The sequence below is a fragment of the Ursus maritimus genome, unplaced genomic scaffold, assembly GCF_017311325.1.
Source record: "Ursus maritimus isolate PB19 unplaced genomic scaffold, ASM1731132v1 scaffold_29, whole genome shotgun sequence".
Classification (NCBI taxonomy): Eukaryota; Metazoa; Chordata; class Mammalia; order Carnivora; family Ursidae; genus Ursus; species Ursus maritimus.
This window is the reverse complement of record NW_024425452.1, coordinates 33,684,630-33,704,695: the sequence shown is the minus strand read 5'-3', so window position 1 is coordinate 33,704,695 and position 20,066 is coordinate 33,684,630. Positions and strand designations below refer to the sequence as shown.

At 38.9% G+C, this 20,066-nt stretch overlaps 1 protein-coding gene across 1 annotated transcript in view; it reads left to right on the top strand.

Annotated features, from left to right (window-relative positions):
* ME1 (malic enzyme 1) overlaps positions 1 to 20,066 on the top strand; it is a 175,329-nt gene that overhangs the window by 146,314 nt on the left and 8,949 nt on the right. The window contains exons 10-12 of the mRNA XM_040643704.1: positions 11,097 to 11,202; positions 12,550 to 12,692; positions 16,024 to 16,197. Coding sequence (XP_040499638.1) covers positions 11,097 to 11,202; positions 12,550 to 12,692; positions 16,024 to 16,197 — 423 coding nt within the window. The remainder of the gene's footprint in view (positions 1 to 11,096; positions 11,203 to 12,549; positions 12,693 to 16,023; positions 16,198 to 20,066) is intronic.

Genomic DNA, 20,066 nt, shown 5'->3' with positions numbered 1-20,066 from the left:
GAAGTATCATGGAAAGTTCACTAGGAGAGCTTGGCTGGACCTGTGGATCATGTCTTTCATCTCTCTGTGTCTTCAAAGCCCTACATAGTGTCTAGCACATAACTGACAATAAGTATTTTGTTAATAAATGAATTGATTGATGAGTGGTCTTCCGGGCAGAAGAACAGCATTTGCAAAAGAAGATATTTCACTATAAGAGGCATTTAGGGATTAGATTTGAAAGGAAGCAGAAGGCTCTTCTAAACCCTGATAATGAGCAGTTGAAGAAACTTATGCAGAGGAGGTTCGTGTCTTGTCACTCTAGGATTGTGGAGGGCAGATTGAAATGAGGTGAAACTCAGTAAAGGAAACTAGTTACAAAGCTGTTGTAGTAATACAGATAAAATTAATTGGTAACTGAAAGAAAGCAGTGATTATGGGGGTGAGTGAAAGACATTTGATTCAGTAGATATTTAGCAAATAGGATTGACATACTTAGTAACCACTAAATATGGAAGGAGGGGTAGGGTAGAGTACAGGCAGGACTCTGGCAGGACTCTGTCTGGATAAATGATGTGGCCATTACTGCGGAAAAGGAATAACGAACAGACCAAGTTTAAGAGAAAGATAACGCGATCCAGTTTGGAAATAGCAAGTTTAAGGCACCTTTGCACATCTCATGGAGATGACCCCTTGGCAATCAGAGGTACAAGAGTGACGCTCAGGATAAAGGTCTGGGCTTCTGGAGATAGAGATTTCGGGAATATCTGCATGCAAAAAGTTGGAGCCATGGAAAAAGCCATACAAATTGTGTCATATTTAGGGATGTATTACAATACATGCAAATATCTAAAAAAAAAAAGTGGAAGTCTGTGACTGTGGATTTCTTTTATGATTTCTAATGACATTTTTATGTGAAATATATATAAAAATATACAGATTTTAGCATCTCAAATAATTTTAGTGTACACTTACTGAACCTGAGACTCCAAATTCCATGGATTACAATGCTTGGAATAATTGTGAAGTTTGTTGCCTAGACCTAATCAGTCACTCTTACCTCATGTCTTTTACTTGCCAAAATAAAGAACTGCATCAATGCTGCTTGCCAAGATAAAGTTACATTTTAAAAGGTCGTTATATGTTTAACAGCTTGTGTGCTATTTAATATAAAAGAAGCATGAAGCTTCAATTAACTACTTTCTCCTTCAAGTTTTTCAAAAGTTAAAATTATGTTGATTTTTGTTGCAGAACTAATAAATCTGAGGATAACTAGTAAATTAATATACTCTTCAAATTTACATGATTTTTGTTTGTTGTCCTTTATCCTTAGTACTTTCACAACCTCTCCTGAAAATCAATAAGACTTATTTTATTAATTTTATTAACCTGTCATGTAATTGTTTATAATACAGAAAAATATACCAAACTCCTTCACTTTTTAAGACATAAAACCAAAAACTAAAAAGTGTACTGTGTGGTTGCCTTGTTTATGGAGTTACATCATCCGACCAGATGATACTTGTTCTGACAGTGAAATGACATCGGCCGCCCGCTAGGAGGGCCCTGTCTGTAGATGTAGAGAGGGGCCCGATTCAACTCTGATAAACTGAGGACCTGACAGCAGAACCGGGCCAGTGCAATGGGCCAAACGTCCAAGCTGGCATGGATTCCAGGAGGCAAAGAAAGCACTTGAGGGAGAGGTCTTCTAGTGCCTGTGTGTAGGAAGAAATAAATATTTATCATAACAATCCGTAGTTAATTTTTTATACCTGTCCTGCGTCATGAAATGCTAACCCCACATCTCGATGGTCTTTACCACCTATCCTCTCCACCCGCACCAGAGCGTCTGTGCTTTTGAAAAAGGTGGTCATTCAGTATGGTTAGCTGTATCTTCTGTCCTCTTGTAAGAATCAGCACAAAATAAGGTGGTAGGGGAGATTGAAGAAATAAGAGCGCTCAAAAGAAATTCTCAGCTATTCATAATACATTTGGTGTAATTAAAGACTAAAAAAAAAAAAAAAGAAGAAACACAGGATTTGGGATTTCTACAATAAGAAATGCCCATGTGCACTTTGCCAAAAGAAGGCAAAAAGCATTTCGGTGAGGGATCCTGGAAAGGGGAATGAACAGAAAAGAAATCTTCTATATCCATATCCAACTGATAAGAGTAGTGTAAAGAATATGGATTCCAAATCAGATTTTGAAAGAAGGAGGAAAATGATCCATTGGTGTAGAAAATAGAAGTCTAAAGGTGCAGGTGGTCGCCTTCATGTTGCCAGATCGAGAGGTCACATTCCAGTAGTTTATTCTTCTAAGCCAGATCTTCACATCAACGTCGAAAATGGTACAGAAATTACATGAGAGACCTTAATCTTTGTCTGTTGGTTCTTCTCTTTTTGGCAAGTAGAGGCTTTCAGTAGCGCTATTACTACATTGCATGATTCCCGGCCTTCCTAAGTCACCAGCAAGAATCAAGCCTTTGGGGGAGAGGCCGTGGGCCATTTGGGTTTCTTACTGGCTTCGATTGGCTGGGGGCTGCCAGTGCTGTTGCTGTGATTAAGAAGGTAAAGTGTTATGCTGAAAGCATACATCTTTGCCTTTCACACAATGTTTACCCATCTTTTTTGTGATTTGCTTCTCATTCCAGGAAATTTAGGGGATTTAAACTGCATTAAATATTTTTTATTATATCTAAAGTTGTCAGTCAAAAAAAGCAGTACTAGAAATCTGTGATTAATAATTTGTTATTCCACAGCTTTTCTTCTTTAGCAAAAGAAAAATCATTTTATACATTTTTGAAAACATAACACGTATCTTTTTCAAAGGCACCTTGTAGAAATCTGATAAATCATTTGGTGCAGTGATTCTTAAAACTGGTAATCATCTTAGTCACCTGGGAGACTTTAAAAAAGACATGCACAGATTCCAGAGCCTCCTCCTGGACTTGAATTAGAATATCTGAAAGCAGGGCTCAGGAATCTGTCTCTCCTGAGGTGAGTCTGGTGCTCAGCTTGGAAAATTCAGATCTGGCTCACTCTCATCACATTGTCATCATCATGAATCCAAACTGTTTCTGTAGATGGAGAAATCAACATCCACGGGGGTCTCAAAGGACATGCCCCAGGTCATGAGTGAAGGGAAGATCCTGGGGACTGCGGTCCTGAGCCTTAGTCCCATGTTCTGTCTCCACCATTTGTAGATGACATTTTCTGTGTCTCACCCGGGACCTTTTATTTACTTTTCTCAATATCATGAGAAGTTTTCAGGAGTAATGTAAATTTATTTGCAGTTGGGTATTAGAATGCGTTCTGCTACTAGTGATTTATTCATGTCCCTAGCCAGCAAGATTTATCACAAATTAATGGTATATGGACAGCAATCAAGAATTGTGTGGACAACATTGTGAAATACATTTACAATTTTATTTTATTTTTTTAAGATTTTATTTATTTGACAGAATGAGAGAGAGGGAGAGAGCGCACAAGCAGGGGGAGCCGCAGACAGAGGGAGAGGGAGAAGCAGACTCCTTGCTGAGCAGGGAGCCCGATGTGGGACTCAGTCCCAGGACCCGGAGATCATGCCCTGAAACGAAGGCAGACACTTACCCGACTGAGCCACCCAGGCACCCCTACATTTAAAATTTTTTTAAAATTTGGGGCGCCTGGGTGGCTCAGTCGTTAAGCGTCTGCCTTCAGCTCTGGGTGTGATCCTGGAGTCCTGGGATCGAGCCCCTCATCGGGCTCCTCCGCTGGGAGCCTGCTTCTTCCTCTCCCACTCCCCCTGCTTGTGTTCCCTCTCTCGCTGGCTATCTCTCTCTCTGTCAAATAAATAAATAAAATCTTTAAAAAAAATTTTTTTTTGTTTAATTTACAGTTTTGGATAGTCTGAGACACGGCTCTCAGGAAAATACTTTGAAACATTGAATCAAGAAAATGGGGGTCCCGTCTATCACTTTCAGATTACTCAGCATCTTCTAAACTCCGCTTACATCGTGGATTTGCAGCTCCACGTTCAGTATAAGCAGACTAGACCCCCTTCTTTTGTTTGTGTTCTGCAGCAGCACAATTCATGCTGTACCAGGTTGAATTCAGTTATTTCAGCTGCTAAGAAAATTGTTTCTAAGACTTTTATGCTCATTTTATTTTCTCCCATGGGAGCCTCCTTCTTACCTTGGTGAACTAATGAAACTGAATAGATTTCCATTTTTATGGCCATCACGTGTGAATCTATTTTAAACTGTATACCAGAAGCAGCTTGGGTGTATTTGCCTTGTCCTGTAGTTTGTCCATAGTGGGATGGTCAAGAACTGGTTGTTTCCTCAGACTGGGAACACCAGATGCTTCCAGCAGGCCTTCACCATGAGCTCCTGATTCTTCTACTTCCTGCTTTGGGCCAGGCTGACTTTCCATGGATTGTGTGGAATCTTACTGTTTGGCAAGCCTCAGCACTTTTTAAAATAAAGCAGTGGCGTATTTTCCTCCTTTTTCGTATTTCCTATTCCTATTCTGTTGATAATTCTGAAAACCTTATATACAGCATCCTTTCTGTGGGGTTTCTCCTTTCTACCTGAAGTAAACCACAGGTAAAGACTGATCGTGTTTTACTGCTACTAAAGAAGAAAACATGATACCAGACTGCAGTAACACAACATTTAAAGCCAGATCTAGGAAGTGGGGTCCTCCTTGACCATATTCAGCATTGGTTTTTGCTTTGATGGGATGCAGTTCTCGGCTCTGTGGTATATGACGCGGAACAAGAGCATCTGAGAGTTCAGGTGAGCCACTAACCGATGATAGGAGAGAGACGGGTTCTAGTCGGAAAACAGATAAAAACATCGGGGTTCCGCACCTGGGAAAGGAGACAGTGTGATTCAGTATCTGTTTTCAGATACACAAAATATTACTTTTGAAAAGATTTTATTTATTTATTTGGGGGGGCGGAAGAAAGAGTGCGAGCAGGGGGAGGAGCAAAGGGAAAGGGACAAGCAGACTCCATGCTCAGTGCCGGAGTTCAGTGCTGGGCTCGATCTCAGGACCCTGAGATCATAACCAAAGCCCAAACCAAGAGTCAGATGCTTAACCAAGTGAGCCACCCAGGCGCCCCCCAACACAAAAGATTATTTAAGGCAATGATACAAAATTGAACAAAAAGAAATTGTATTTAAATTGCAGTGAGCAGGAATTTGGGAATAAAAACAACTGTCTAAGTATAGAGAAATGGTAGAATTTACATTGGTATGAATCTTTAAAAATGTATGGACAATTTCTTGGTTTTGATGTTTTGGTCATTGGCCTTCCCAGAAGATAAGAGTTTGTCAAGGCAGTTTCCTCCTGATGGTGTGTGTGCCATTTTCAGATATGAAATGAAGAAATTACTAGCCTAAAGGTATGGATTGGTTAGATTTTAGGTTAAATTGCTGTACAAGGCGACCCCAAAATATGGTAACGTAAGCAAGTTAAAATTTATTTTTTGTCATCTTATAGTTTAGAGGTAGGCAGAAGAGAGGCATCTGTGTATCCATCATCTGTCCCTGGGTACAGAGAAGCTTTCCAGTGCTTACTGTCCCAGCCAGCTGGGAAGAGAGGGTGGGGAATGGATGGGAGGCGGGGGGTGGCTGTGTCAGAAGTTGCACACGTCACTTCCACTCCATCCTTTTGACCAGAGATAGTCTCATGCCACTCTGGGCTTCAAGGAGTCTAAGAAATAGTCTCCACCTGGGTAGCCATGTGATTGGCTAAACCTGAGAAATCTTAGTATTAAAAAGGGTGAATGAAAAAAGTTTTTTTTTTTTTTAAGGAAAGATTATACACCCCAAAACTTAAGATTTCATATTGTGTTTTCACAATAATATAATTTAAAAAACCCAGGAGAACGCAAGGTGTCTACCTGGCTCAGTCAGAATAGCATGCAACTCTTGATCTTGGGGTTGTGAATTTGAGCCCCACACTAGGTAGAGATTACAAAAATAAAACTTAAAAAAGAATTAGAAAAGGAGAGCATGAATATTGGTGGACAATTAGAATTCTCTACCATAGCATGAAAAGGGTTTCAGGATTTGGATATAAAATTATTATGGCATTTTCAGGGGGTGCCCGGCTGGCTCAGTCGGTAGAGCATGTGACTTTTGATCTTGGGGTTACAAATTCGAGCCCCATGTTGGATGTAGAGATTACTTAAAAATAAAATCTTAAAAAAAATAAAAGTAATATGACATTTTCAGATACTATAGTAAATTCATTGAATTATATTTGCATAATACTTACAGTTTGTCAGTGGAAAATCAAAAGACCAGTAGGCAAACCCTGTGATACATTGTCTTCTCTAAGAGTCACGCCTTTTCTCAGCAGCTCTCAAGATTACACAACATTGTGTTGGGGTGACTCTAGCCAGTTTGGAGTAGTTTGAATAATTATCCTGAGATCTTTTCCTGTTGGAGAACATAGCACACGTTAAAGTTCCCTTGTCCATAAAAACATTCTGAAATGCAAATCTCTAAACCTTAGAAGAAGTAGACACATGGGGCACTTGGGTGTCTCCGTCCGTTAAGCGTCTGCCTTCAGCTCAGGTCATGATCCCAGGACCTTGGGATCGAGTCCCACGTTGCACTCCCTGCTCAGCAGGGAGCCTGTTTTTCCCTCTCCCCCCTGTTCATGTGCTCTCTCTCTCAAATAAATAAATAAAATCTTTAAGAAAAACAAAAGAAGAAGCAGACACAGGGCTGAATGTTCAGGAATAGTTGCAGTGCATGTCTGCATTAGCAAGGGAACTGGGTAACTGTGGGCTGGAGAATCAGGGTCTCAGCCACAAACAGGAAAGCTGCCAAATATGGTGGCACCACCACCACCATCACTTAGGCCTCCCCTGTGGGTGGTGGGCTAGACACTAGAGACCCCTGCTTTTGCCTGACAACCAACAAGCACTGCCACAGCTTCGAGAAGAGCCATCTGGCCACTGCTTCGTGACGTGCATTTTCTCCCTCAAGGTCCTGTGAAGGTACCTCAGCTTGGTGACCGCTGTGTTGAAAGTAGCAGGTCTGGTTTAGCCCTTCAGCCTCAAGTGTACAGGGACCATGCGAGAAGCAGTTTGGAGTTCTCTAGCGTTTACCATATAGAGCCTTGGGTAGGTGTTAGTCTAACTTCTTGCCTTATACTTGAAATTGAGTATATACATTTCTGGGAAGGAGCAACAAGCCAAAACTATGTCGTGTTTAGTTTAGAATGTTGGAAGCTAAAAGTTATTATTCCCAGGAAATATGTCTCCCCAAGCTGCAACTTTATTTAGTACCTGTCCTAGAAATTTCATTGTTGTGAGAACAAAAATAGTCATGAATTTTAGCTTATACTACATCCAGAAATAGTTCAGAAATAATTTAAATACTCTAACGCTCAAACAGTTCCAAGTTCTTATTCCTATCCAAGACCAGAATTTTTCATTCTTTTCCAATAATGCATGATTTTTTTTTTTTTCCAAATAACTAAGCGGTAATAAGGGCATTGAGGTAAGCAGATAGATTGCAAAAGCATTCCTTCCATTAAATCGTTTCAGGAAAAGGAACCTCTTAACTCCGAAAGCAACAGATAAGAACAATGAGTAAAAAGAAATGATGGAATGTATAATCAAAATTTATCTCCTGTATCAAAAAAAAAAGTTATCCCCTGTATCACTCAGCTATTGCTGAGTTATCGAAAGCCACAAAATCTCAGTAACATACAACAGTAATAATTTGCTTCTCACACACTGGGGGTTAGCTGGAGTAGCTCTGATGATGTTGGCTGGGTGGCTCTAAGTCATAGGTTGGGTCCAGGTCTTTTTCACAAGGTTCTTATCCTCGTTGGACCAGCCGGCTAGCCAGGCGACACACTTTTAAAGCACAAATAGCAAAGGCACAGGAGAATAAGCAGAAACACCAGTTACTCTTAAGGCCTAAGCTCGGAACTGGCACACTCTCATTTCAGCATACATTTTATTGACCAAAGAAACTACGTGTTCAAGTCCAAAGACAAGGGCTGGGAAAGTATAACTGCCTTTTGTGGAAGGAACTGTCAAGTTACAGTGCAAAGAACTTTGACACAGGAAATGGATGATGAGGAATTGGGGCCTAAGTCAAAGTCTGGATTATCAAAATATTTGGAGGGAATTCTGAGGTACTCCAAATGCCTCTGTTTTTTCATTTGTGACTAATAAATTATCACTAAACCTAGCCTTTGTTTACGTAGTAGGATAATGTTGAATTAATCTCTGTAATTGAGATATGTAAATGAAATAGATTTCCTGGCTGAGAAGCTAAGAGAGATGAGGATGGGGGCACCAGGTAGCCCCTCCCCGCAATTTGATGAGAGTTGTGAAGATTTCAGTATTGTCATATATTTCTTTATATTATTAAAAGGAAATTTTAAAAAATCTTGTCTCATAAATAAGAAAAACAATATTTAGTGTTTACTCATGAAATCAGTCTAGGTTTGCATAAACTATTTGTTGTTGGACCTATGACTAATTCTAAAAAGCCTATGATAGTAGATAGATTTTATTGAACAACTTGATGCTTCCTGATAAAAGTGGAAACTGAATTTATATGACACTTTTGACTTTTTCTTAATAAACGAAATGAGTATGATCTAACTATATTCAATTTAATATTACTGGAGACTAGAATGTTCTCTCAAGTGAATATGAAACAGTAAGCTTCTAATTTGATTCTGGTGAAGTAAGATTTTTTTATTGATATATAATTGACATGTAATTTTGTGTCTGTTTCAGTTATACAACATAATGATTCAATACTTGTGTATATTGCAAAATTATCACCACAATAACTCTAGTTAACCCTGTCATCACATATGGTTATAATTGGGTTTTTTGTGTGATAAGAACTTTTAAGATCTACTCTCTTAGCAACTTTCAAATATACAGTACAGTATTAACTATAGCCAAGGCGTACATTATATCCACAGGACTGACTTCTTTTGTAACTGGAAGTTTGTACCTCTTGACCTCTCCTTCACCGATTTTGCCCCTCCCTCCCCACTGCTGACAACCACAAATCTGTTCTCTGTATTTGTAAATTCAGGGTTGTTGGGGTTTTTTGATTTTTTTTTTTTTTTTAGATTCTACGTGTAAGTAAAATCATACGGTATTTATCTTTCTCTGTGTGACTTATCTCACTTAGCATAATGCCCTCAATGTCCATCCATATTGCAAATGGCAATATTTCATTTTTTTATGGCTGAATAATATTCTGTGTGTGGGGGGGGATTTTTTTTTTTTATCCATTCATTCATCTATTGATTGCTTCCATGTCTTGGCTATTGTAAATAATACTGCAACGAACATGGGGGTACAGGTATCTTTTCTAGTTAGTGTTAAGATTTTTTTTCACAGTGTCTCAGAAGAAAAGGTAAGGTAAATAACAATGTAGAACTCAGAAATGACTAATGGTGATAACTGTTAAGAAATGTACCAAAATTATAACTGTTGCAATTATGACTTGTTTTCTTCTTCATAATAATTTTAATTACAACTACAACTAATGTTGAGTTCTTGTTAAAAACTGGCACAAGAAAAACCTGGCATAATCCTAAGTACTTTATTCAATTTTTTTAAGAGTTTAGAAGTTTATTTATTTTAGGGAGGGAGAGTGAGCACGAGCAGGGGGAAGGGCAAAAGGGGAGGGAGAAGAAGAGGGAAAGAATCCCAAGCAGACTCCATGTGTATTTTCAAAACAGAAATAGGGGCGCTTGGGTGGCTCAGTCAGTTAAGCATCCAACTCTTGATTTTGGCTCAGGTCATGATCTCAGGGTTGTGGGATCCGTATGGAGCTCCGCACTCAGCGGGGAGTCTGCTTCTCTCTCTCCCTCTCCCTCTGCCCCTCCCCCTGCTCACACTCTCTCTAAAATAAATAAATCTTTAAAAGCAGAAATAAAGTGGTAATAACCTTTCAAAACAAGAAAATTGTACCATCTTCGGGGTAACAGTTTATAAGCAATCTGACATATACCATTTAAAAACAAATGTACCAAAACAAATATACGATTTGTAAACCTTTTTCTCCAGGACAGTACTTGCTGTATTATTGGAAAGACTGAGTTCCAGCATCTGCCTTGGGCAAGTCCCTTAACATCTCAGAGCCTCTGTCTCTGCATGTAAAATGACTCTAATTAGTTGCCATATTTCTTTATTTTTCTTCAGGAGTTATTTATTTTAGAGTTATTTATTTTAGAGAGAGAGAGTGCATGCCTGCCAGCAGGGCAGGGGAAGGGGGGGTGGGGGACGAGGGCTGGTGGAGGGGCGGCCAAGGGAAAGAATCTCGAGCCAACTCTCCACCAGGCGCTGAGCCTGGAAGGGCCTCCATCTCACGACCGTGAGATCATGACCTGAGCCAAAATCAAGAGTTTGACATTCACCTGACTGACCTACCCAGGCGCCCTATAGTTCCCTACTTCTTAAAATTGTTGAGGGGATCATATGAAATATATGAAAACAACTTGTAAGTCATAAAGTACCATATAACATTAGGCAGTGCTGAATTTTGTTAAGTCAAAATCTTAAAAATTTGCAGCTAGAAAATTATAATTAGATGTTTCCTAGATAATACATGACACATTCATAAACAAAACATTAAGATAAAAATACACAAAGCTAGTTCTTATTCAGAAAATCAAACTATGATATAAATATGGCATCCCGTTCTATTCTTACTCAATGGGGCATAAATTGGAAGTGCTGTGGCTAAAGCCAGCTCTGCATTCTAAGGCACTGTTATTTAACACAAATAGTGTTTTGTAAATGATATTTAAATGACATTTCGCATTGCCATTTGTTAGTGCCAGTTCCTCACAAATGTCTGTAGAATTAAGATTTTAAATATTAAGTAATAGTTAGGTAAGGGGAAGGCTTTAGTTTGTTCGCTGCTACATCCGCATTGCCTAGAACATTGTCTAAGACATGGTATTTGTTGAAAGACTGAATGGAAGAATACTCTGATAATCGGAGAAGAGAGTTTAAGAACAGCTGTAACACATGATACATGAAGACGTTAATATATGTAATATTCTGAAATTTCTTTGGCTCACATATGTTTGGCAGGTTTAACATTTCTTTTTATTTGCTTTACTTAGGGACGTGCTGCCTTAACACAAGAGAAGGAGGAATTTGCCCATGAACATGAAGAAATGAAAAACCTAGAAGCCATTGTTCAAGATATAAAACCAACTGCCCTCATAGGTAAACTTCTCCCTCTTTCCAGTAAACCCCACCCTGACCCCATTTTGGCCTGATTCATTTTCCTACTGATTTTTGAGGCATAATTTAGCTTTTTAAAATTTTAATCTTTGAAATTCACAAACACAATTACTCATTCACTGAATCAACAGTACCCCATGGACACCTAGATTTGTAAATTTAGTACTGTCTTCTCAGTCTTACTGATTCCAGCGGAAGTGGGGGGCCCCCTCTGCTAACTCTGTCAACCTGTGAATCCTTGGCATAATCAACTCTTCTCCAGACTTGATTAGTCCAGATAGACAGTGGTTCTCAAATGGGAGTGATTTTGCGCCCCAAGAAACATTTGGCAATGTCTGGAGATGTTTTCGGTTGTGACAACTTTGGAGGGGTCGGGGGTAGGGTGGTCAGGGCTACTGACATCTAGTGGGTGGAGCCTGGGGGTGCTGCTCAACATCCGACAATGCACAGGAAAGCCCCCCCAACAAAGAATTATCCAACCCAAAATGTTACTATCCCAGAGGCTACGAAACACTGAACTAACTGGACCCTCCTTGAAGACAGGGACCATACTTGACACAGTAGCTCACACGGTGCGTGTGCACATACGATCTTTAATATAGTCAGATTTAACATGGTTAAAAAAACTCAGCCAAAGTTATAAAACTTCATGCCTCATTTTGTGTGGATACAGTGTTCGTCCTTACTTTGTATCGTACTTCATTCCTGGAAGCTCTTGTGAAACAGACGACAGTATTGAGAACAATGATGATAATCATAATAAAAGTGAATACTCTGTAACAGAAACTGTAATAAACCTTTATTGTTGTCTTTTACAAAATACATTAGGAATATTATTTTTTTCCACTTCCATTATGCTAATTCCTTTATTCTTCTGTTAGGATTCTTTCATTGAGTGATACTTCGATTTTATAATTGAATTGGATGATTGTCTTAAGTGTTAGCATTGGTTTATAAAACATAATTACTTTATAGCCTGAGAGACTGGACTCTAACCATAGAATTGTTTATAGAAAGTTAATTTATATTAGTCACATTTTAATTTCCTGATATAAATGTTTGTAATCAAAACACATAGTGAATGGGTCACTAACTCCATGTATTATGAGCCAAATGTTATATCTGTGATTTTTTATATAGATACTTACAGATTTGTAACCCTGAAGATCATTGGCATTAACGAACTTACCTCTTTTTGTCACTTTAATGCAAATATTCTATATTTTGTTTAGGGTCTGTTAGAAAGTGTCTCACTGTTTTGAGGGCGTGGACTTCTTAAATGAATTAACCAATGATAGTCTATTCACTGGTTTCTCATTTCTACATTAGGAGTTGCTGCAATTGGCGGTGCATTCTCAGAACAAATTCTCAAAGATATGGCTGCCTTCAATGAACGGCCTATTATTTTTGCTTTGAGTAACCCCACTAGCAAAGCAGAATGTACCGCGGAGCAGTGCTATAACCTAACCAAGGTAAAGCAAAAGTATAACTGATTTCTACCCCCCCCCCCAGTTCCCCAGCCCCACCAACAGTGGCACAGACTCTGATATTTTAATAAGCTAATTCTTATTCATTATAGGGGAGCGAAGGATATCTAAGGTTCTTACCACTTAATCTTTAAAAATTAAACAACCAAGGTTGAAAGAAAAGTGAGTAAGTCAGAAGGGATAAGAACTATTTCCTTTTCTAGAACGTTGTTGTATAAATCCTCCTCTTCGGTAAAACAAAATAAACTCCGCAGTGTTTGTTGATAATTTTTCTCAAGTCATTTGCAAGTTTCTAAGATTGAAGTATGAAAGCTACAAAGGAAAAAGTTTGATTCTAGATGCTTATTAAAATAACTCTTAACTAGCGATTTCTGAGCTTTGAAGCATACAGTATAAAACCACAATCTTATTTTTGCTTTGCTAAATCCTGGGTTTGGATTCCGATGCCGCGGTGGTACATTTGGGCAGCCAGGCTGGGCTGGGAGTCCTCAGAGCTTCGGTACTTCGCTGTTTCCAAAAGAATGGCTTATTTTATACTATGTTTTTATTAATATATATTTGACTGATAGGCTGACAAGAGCTTTCTTCCCTTCAAAGACTTGAAAATGTCATTACAACAAAATAGAGGTCGAGTCATATATATCTAGCACTATTATGTTGAAAATAAATCCAAAATGAACTAGAAAAGGTAAACATGACACAAAATTAAATCACTCTGCACAAATCAGAACTTGATGGCTCCGCTTTAAATACTCATTACCACAGTTATTGAACTTGTTGGCAAGGAGCTACTTGAGTTTCTCTCTCATATTTGGGATGGCATCAGTGTCCTCAATAAGTTTAATTTTCGACCCCTCTCTAGATTGAGGAATTTGCCTGGCATCCCCCCAGTAGTCCTCAAATCTTTACAAGGGAAAACAAATTCCTCTGGGCAATAAAATTTTAGTATGGATTGCACATAGTAGGCACATTATAAATAAGTGTTTATGTAATTATTCTGTCATATATCTAGGTGTGAAGAGTTTATAGACTCACCAGTAATAGACAAAAACAAAATAAGCCAAATTTATATATTTGTATTTTTAAATCTGAATGTGTCTGATGTAAATGGCCTAAACTCTTTCTTATTCTCTTACTTAATGTTCTATGTTGTTAAAGAAATTGAAACAAAATTGAAAGTCATTTTGAGGCTAAAAATTTGAACACTGGTTCAGCCAAAGGATTACAGCACAAGCAAAGACGAGTAGAGACTCAGGCACAGGTGAAAGGTCATTAGGAAATGTTAAAAATACAAAGTATAGGAAGATTATTGAATCGTGAAAAACTATATCCAAAAATAGTATAGGAAGATTATTGAATCGTGAAAAACTATATCCAAAAATAGTATGGGGAGATTTTCTTCTCCATATGAACAATCCATATACATGAGAGTGTTTAGCTGTCATTTAGTGAGCGCCATTCCTCCTTAAAATACTGATTCTAAAACAGTAGGCAGGAAGGGAAGGCGGGAGGGAGATAAGCATGTATGTAATGTTGCAGGTCTTTCTCAAATACGGTTTTTTGAAGATATATAATGTATATATCAAGTAATAATTAAGTTATATTAGAAAGTTGCTTGTATTAAAATATTTTATCTGCTAAACAGAGCTGAATGTATCAGACTTTTCTGAAAACAAAACCTGATGTTCTATAAAATACAAGTATCCTACAGACACCTCAATGAGATTTCCTATTTTCTTTCTCATCTGTTTTCATCTTTTTTTTTAAAGATTTTTTAATTTATTTATTCGACAGAGAGACAGCCAGCGAGAGAGGGAACACAAGCAGGGGGAGTGGGAGAGGAAGAAGTAGGCTCATAGTGGAGGAGCCTGATGTGGGGCTCGATCCCGGAACACCAGGATCACGCCCTGAGCCGAAGGCAGACGCTTCACCGCTGTGCCACCCAGGCGCCCCTGTTTTCATCTTTTTTATACCCTGACGAAGGTTGAATCATATTATACAACTTTACCTGTATATAAAAAGTATATTATGACCTTTGTTAAAAATGAATATTAAGTTGGGGCGCCTGGGTGGCTTAGCCGTTAAGCGTCTGCCTTCGGCTCAGGACATGATCCCGGAGTTCTGGGATCGAGCCCCACATCAGGCTCCTCCGCTAGGAGCCTGCTTCTTCCTCTCCCACTCCCCCTGCTTGTGTTCCCTCTCTCGCTGGCTGTCTCTCTGTCAAATAAATAAAATCTTTAAAAAAATGAATATTAAGTTAATATTATTAACATTATAATGGATTAGACTCTAAATAGGGATGAAAGTTACAGCCCAGCCCTTGATCATTTAAATGATGCTTTGGGGATTTGGTGCTGTGGAGTTCTCAAATGCATTTCTTAGATGGTGATGCTTTATTTGTCAAGGGTTTCCTGTATCTATTTTAGAAGCCTGACTGTTCTCAGCTATATTTCCACCCTCATCTTTGCAGATCAGAGTTTCCCTTTTCTTTGAGAGAGAGAAAGAGAGAGCACGCGAGCAGGGGGAGTGGCAGAGGGAGAGAGAGAGAATCCCAAGCAGATTCCGTACCCAACGCGGGGCCGTCATGGGGCTCAATCTCGCAACCCTGAGAGCATGACCTGAGCTGAAAGCAGGAGTCCGACGTTTAACTGACCGAGCCACCCAGGTGCCCCTCTTCCTTCCTGATTAGCCGTGTGGAATTGCAGCACCTGGCAGGCCCTACGTCATGGCCATCTAAAGCATGCAACACATGAGGTTTCTCCAAAACAGTGTGAGAAAATGTGCAGATTAGGGAAAACATGACAGTTTTTGACAATTATTGATAATTTAACCTTCCTCTTAATTGCTTATCCCATTTGTGCTAATGAGTTTGTTTCCTACATGATTTTCTATGGAATTCTTTACAATATAGAAATATGTAAAATTTGTCCCAGTGATTATGTTGAAATGTGTAGATCCCTAAACTCTAATCTAAAATGTCATTTCTTTTATCTTCAGAAGCCTATAATCTGAAGCCCCTATAGAAATGGTTGATAGACTTATGGGTTGGACCCCTGCAGAGAAGAGAGTGGTGGTCTTGAGGTATCCTGTGCTCTGCACACTTCTCTGAGGAGAGTGAGGAAGAGAGCGGTAGTAATCACCCACCTCAGAAGTTACTGCCAACATCATAAAAACTTGCCCAGACTTACCAGGGAGTTAATGAAAATCAGCCTTCTTTTAAACACTCAGTACTTTAACTATGGGGTAGCTCTGTTATGACACATTTGTTTAAAATATTGCGCTGCTTTTTAAAGTTAGTCGTGTGTCTGTGTTGTAGGGGCGTGCGATTTTTGCCAGTGGCAGTCCTTTTGATCCAGTCACTCTTCCAAATGGACGGACCCTGTATCCTGGCCAAGGAAACAATTCCTATGTGTTTCCTGGAGTGGCTCTTGGTGTCGTGGCATGTGGATTGAGACATATCACAGATAAGACTTTTCTCACAACTGCTGAGGTATTGTAAAATACTCTACATTCACCAGGGCTGGGAAACACCAAGTGAGCTCAGTGTAGGTGGTGTAATGATTTATTTATATAACATCTCAGCTCACTCCCTATAAGGTACAAAGTCGACAGGGGAAGAAAATCCCTCCTAGTGGACAATAAGAGGTGGATAGCAGGTTCATAGTAAGTCACTAAACAGAAGACTGTTCTTCAGTAGCCAGTAGAAAAACTGTTCTGATCTCTTACAAGGAATCCTTTTTTGTCTTCACACTTCCAATCGAATTCTGTGACAGTACTGACACAATTAAAAATACTGTTTCCACATCATAATGAAGTGGTAAGTATTTCTCCATTTCTCCACACCTTCCTAAATAATAACATTTTGAAGATTGAAAATGCAAGTCTTCTTTGGCATAGTGAAAAAGTATCATTGAGGGTTCTGGGCAGAAAACAGAAACTACTCTAATATTTTGAGCAGCACGAAAATTAAAACAGGGGATTAGTGTTTATTAAGTCATTAAAAGGACAGATGTGGGTTTGAGTGTGGGCCTTCAGGAAAGATTCTCAGAATATCTCACAACAGACCCAGTAGGGACTGTTGAGCTACTCTTAGGAACTGGAGGATCTAAAATTAAGCCTAGTTGCAAGCTAGCAAGTTAGCCTGCCATAGTTTCATAGATGATGGCACAAAACCCTTAGGTCAGAGACCAAGGACTTTATTACTTATGGCACAAGAGGTACCATAAACTTCAGGTTCCCATTACTTCCCCTTACCCCTCAAGCTTCAGGAGGATGATACAGTGATCGGGCATGTATTTGTAAAACAATGAGCTTTTGATAATCAGAGTGTTTATCCGGTTGATACCATGTTTGAACAGAATGCAATTCATGAATGAGAAATTTGAGTGAATTTCCTCTAAAATTAAACCACTATACAACATTATAACTAAACTGAGCTAAATAAAAATCGATTAAAATTCAAATATTTTCATCTTGCAAACATGCTATTCTTTCTGTTTTGAAGGGAAACTCTAAGAATATAGATAAAGAGCCTTATGCTATTGATGTGATCTGAGGATTATAAACCTGGTGTTTAGCTCCTGGCCTCATTCTGTGAGAACAGGTGTCTGAAGGACGTAATGTTCTGCTCCTTTCTTTCTCTTCACTGTGCTAAAAGCATGACAGCCAATGCCTCAGAGTTTCTTTAACTCAAAAAATCTTGTTAAACATAAGTAGATGTCTAATTACTAAGAGAGGTTTTCAAAGCTTGTTTATACATTAAGGAAAATGTAATCGTTGTTCTCTGTAACCGACACACCAAAAGGGGAAAAAAAAAATCTTTTACTCACTGTAGCCCATGTTTGCTTTCCTGAATAACTCCAGCACCATCTAGTGACAAGGTTCATGAAAAAACAATCCTTCCATTTACTATCCAGGCAAAGTAATAATCACTCCCAAAGAACTTTGAAGAAAAAAAAAATGTAATGTCAGTAGTCATATTCTTATCACAGCTAGTGATCTCTCTGGTGAAATCTTGTTGATCTTTCCCCTGGGTTTCTCTCAGGCTTCAATACAACATTCCTGTTTTTCATAGCACCTCATTGTTTTGTCTTCTTTTCTTGTCTCTTTTAACTAAGAGCTTTTTTCTAGCAGTCTTTTTTTTTTTTTTTTTTTTGGTCCTTTTTTTATTCCTCCCCCTTTTTTTTTATGCTTTCAGGGATCTCATTCATTTTCTTGTTTCCATTATTTTAATTCTAAAAGTGGCCAAATCTATGTATCTCTGGTTTCATCTTTTCCCATGTCTCCAGTTACCTGATGGATATTTCCACAGAAATGCCGTGCTCTTTCCTTAAACCCAAGATGTATAAAACCTCACCTTCCCTCACCCTCAAATTTGATTAGCGACACCCCTTTCTAGGCAGACACTAAGGCTTAGAAGCCTGACATTCTTTCATTCTCTTTCATCCCAAAGCTTCAAACACACCGTGCATATATACACCTGTATAACTGCTCTATTATCCTGCTTGGAAAACTCAGAACTATTTTCCATCTATCTAAGCCTATCTGTCTGGTCACTACTTAGGTCCCACCTCACACTTGAATCCTCTTGTGACTGCTGTGACCCATCTTGATCTTTCTCCATCTTGATCTTTCTCCTTAGCCATGGCTGTCTTTATCAAACACTTTAACATTTAGTTGAATTTCTACTCGTATTATGCTCTTGAGAGCTTTATGTTTTTAACAGTTAAGTGTTGCCTTGCAATTAAATTGTCAATCATCTTCTTTAAAGACAGTCTTTCGTATACTTCTTTCAAAACACCATTAGCACCTTGCACAATGCTAAAGCACATAATAGAAACTTAGTACATACTTACTGAATTGAGCTAAATAGAACTAGTCCTATATCTTAGCAAGAAGTATAAATGCAACACCACAGATGCTCACTGCTAGATGGAAGTCCTTGTCTGGATTATATTTTGTAGTTAACAAAAGTTACATGTAGGAGATCCAGGTGAATCTTTTTGTTTGGCAACCCAAAATTCATTAATTTAGGATTATTGTAGAAATACCAGTTGGGTCTCTTACGGAACTAGAAATCTCATGGATCAGCATCAATCCTGAAGATTTTCTGGGTATTTTTATATCACAAAGAGATTTCTGGCTTTCCTGGCACTCTGGCAGCCTTCTGGACCTCTGATAAGAGCACTTAGCACTCCCCTGGGTTAGCCCTCCTGGCCCTGCATTGTCTGTACAGCAGCCTGGGAATAGACTCCTCACCTCCTGCCCACATCTGAGATGCAAGCCATGGCCTCCTATCCTTACACTGTTCCTCCTGAGTCACCTGCTTCGTGTCCTCTCACCTGCCTCGCCTCACCCCTTCCTGATGTCTCTACAGAGGACACTAGAGGTGATCACCATAGGCAATAGCATCTGGAGGAAACTGATTCTTTTAAGTCACTGGATAATTGAAAATCCAGCTGTTGTAACATTGCCAAAATGAAACAAAGAGAGGTCATTTGAAAGTGGACCCAATGTGGTTAGAGACACACCAATGGCATATCAAGAGCAGCAAATAATTTTTGAGTGAATGAGCTAATAGATGAGAGTGACACTATGACTCTTGTATACTCTCTCCTTTCCCCCAGTTAGTCCCTTCTGTTTTAGTGATTTGGTTCCTAACAGTAGGCTCCCCATTGTCACCTGTTGCAGCGTGACTCTGTTCCAGTTTCTTGGCTCCCTCTCTGTATGACAGGCATCCATGAAGAGCAAAGACTTAGACTGATTCTTCTTTACTCAGCCATCTTCTAACTGTCCCCAGTCTCTTTAAAATGATACTGTGTAACATTGAGGGGAAGAAACAATGATGTTGGATACCAGCAATATGCCAATGGTGAGAGGAGCATAGTACATATTATCTCATAGAAAGAATTTGCAGTTGGTTGCTATATAACTTGCCTCCAAATTAAAAAGCTAATAAGCTAATATGTTGTAGAGCTAGATCTGACCCCAAAAGGTGTTTTACTTACATTTTGCCGTGCTGGCTGCCATCTGTTTTTTTAAGTGTAATGGCTAAGATTTATCGAACACTTACTTTGCCAGACAATGTGGTAAATTCCTTACTGGTGTTTATTTCATTTAATCCCATGAATTAGGAATTGCTATTAGTCTTATATCACCAAAGAGAAAACTAGGCTTAGACAGGTTAATTCATTTGCCTAAATTCAAGCAAATAGTCATTACTGCAGTTAGAATTTGAATATAGAACTACCTCCCATCAGAGCCTGAGCTTTCAACCACCGTGCTATTCTGTCCTTTCAAGATTACACTACTCATTTTTTTCTCTATCCAGTTAAATGACAATACTGCATCCCCATGTAA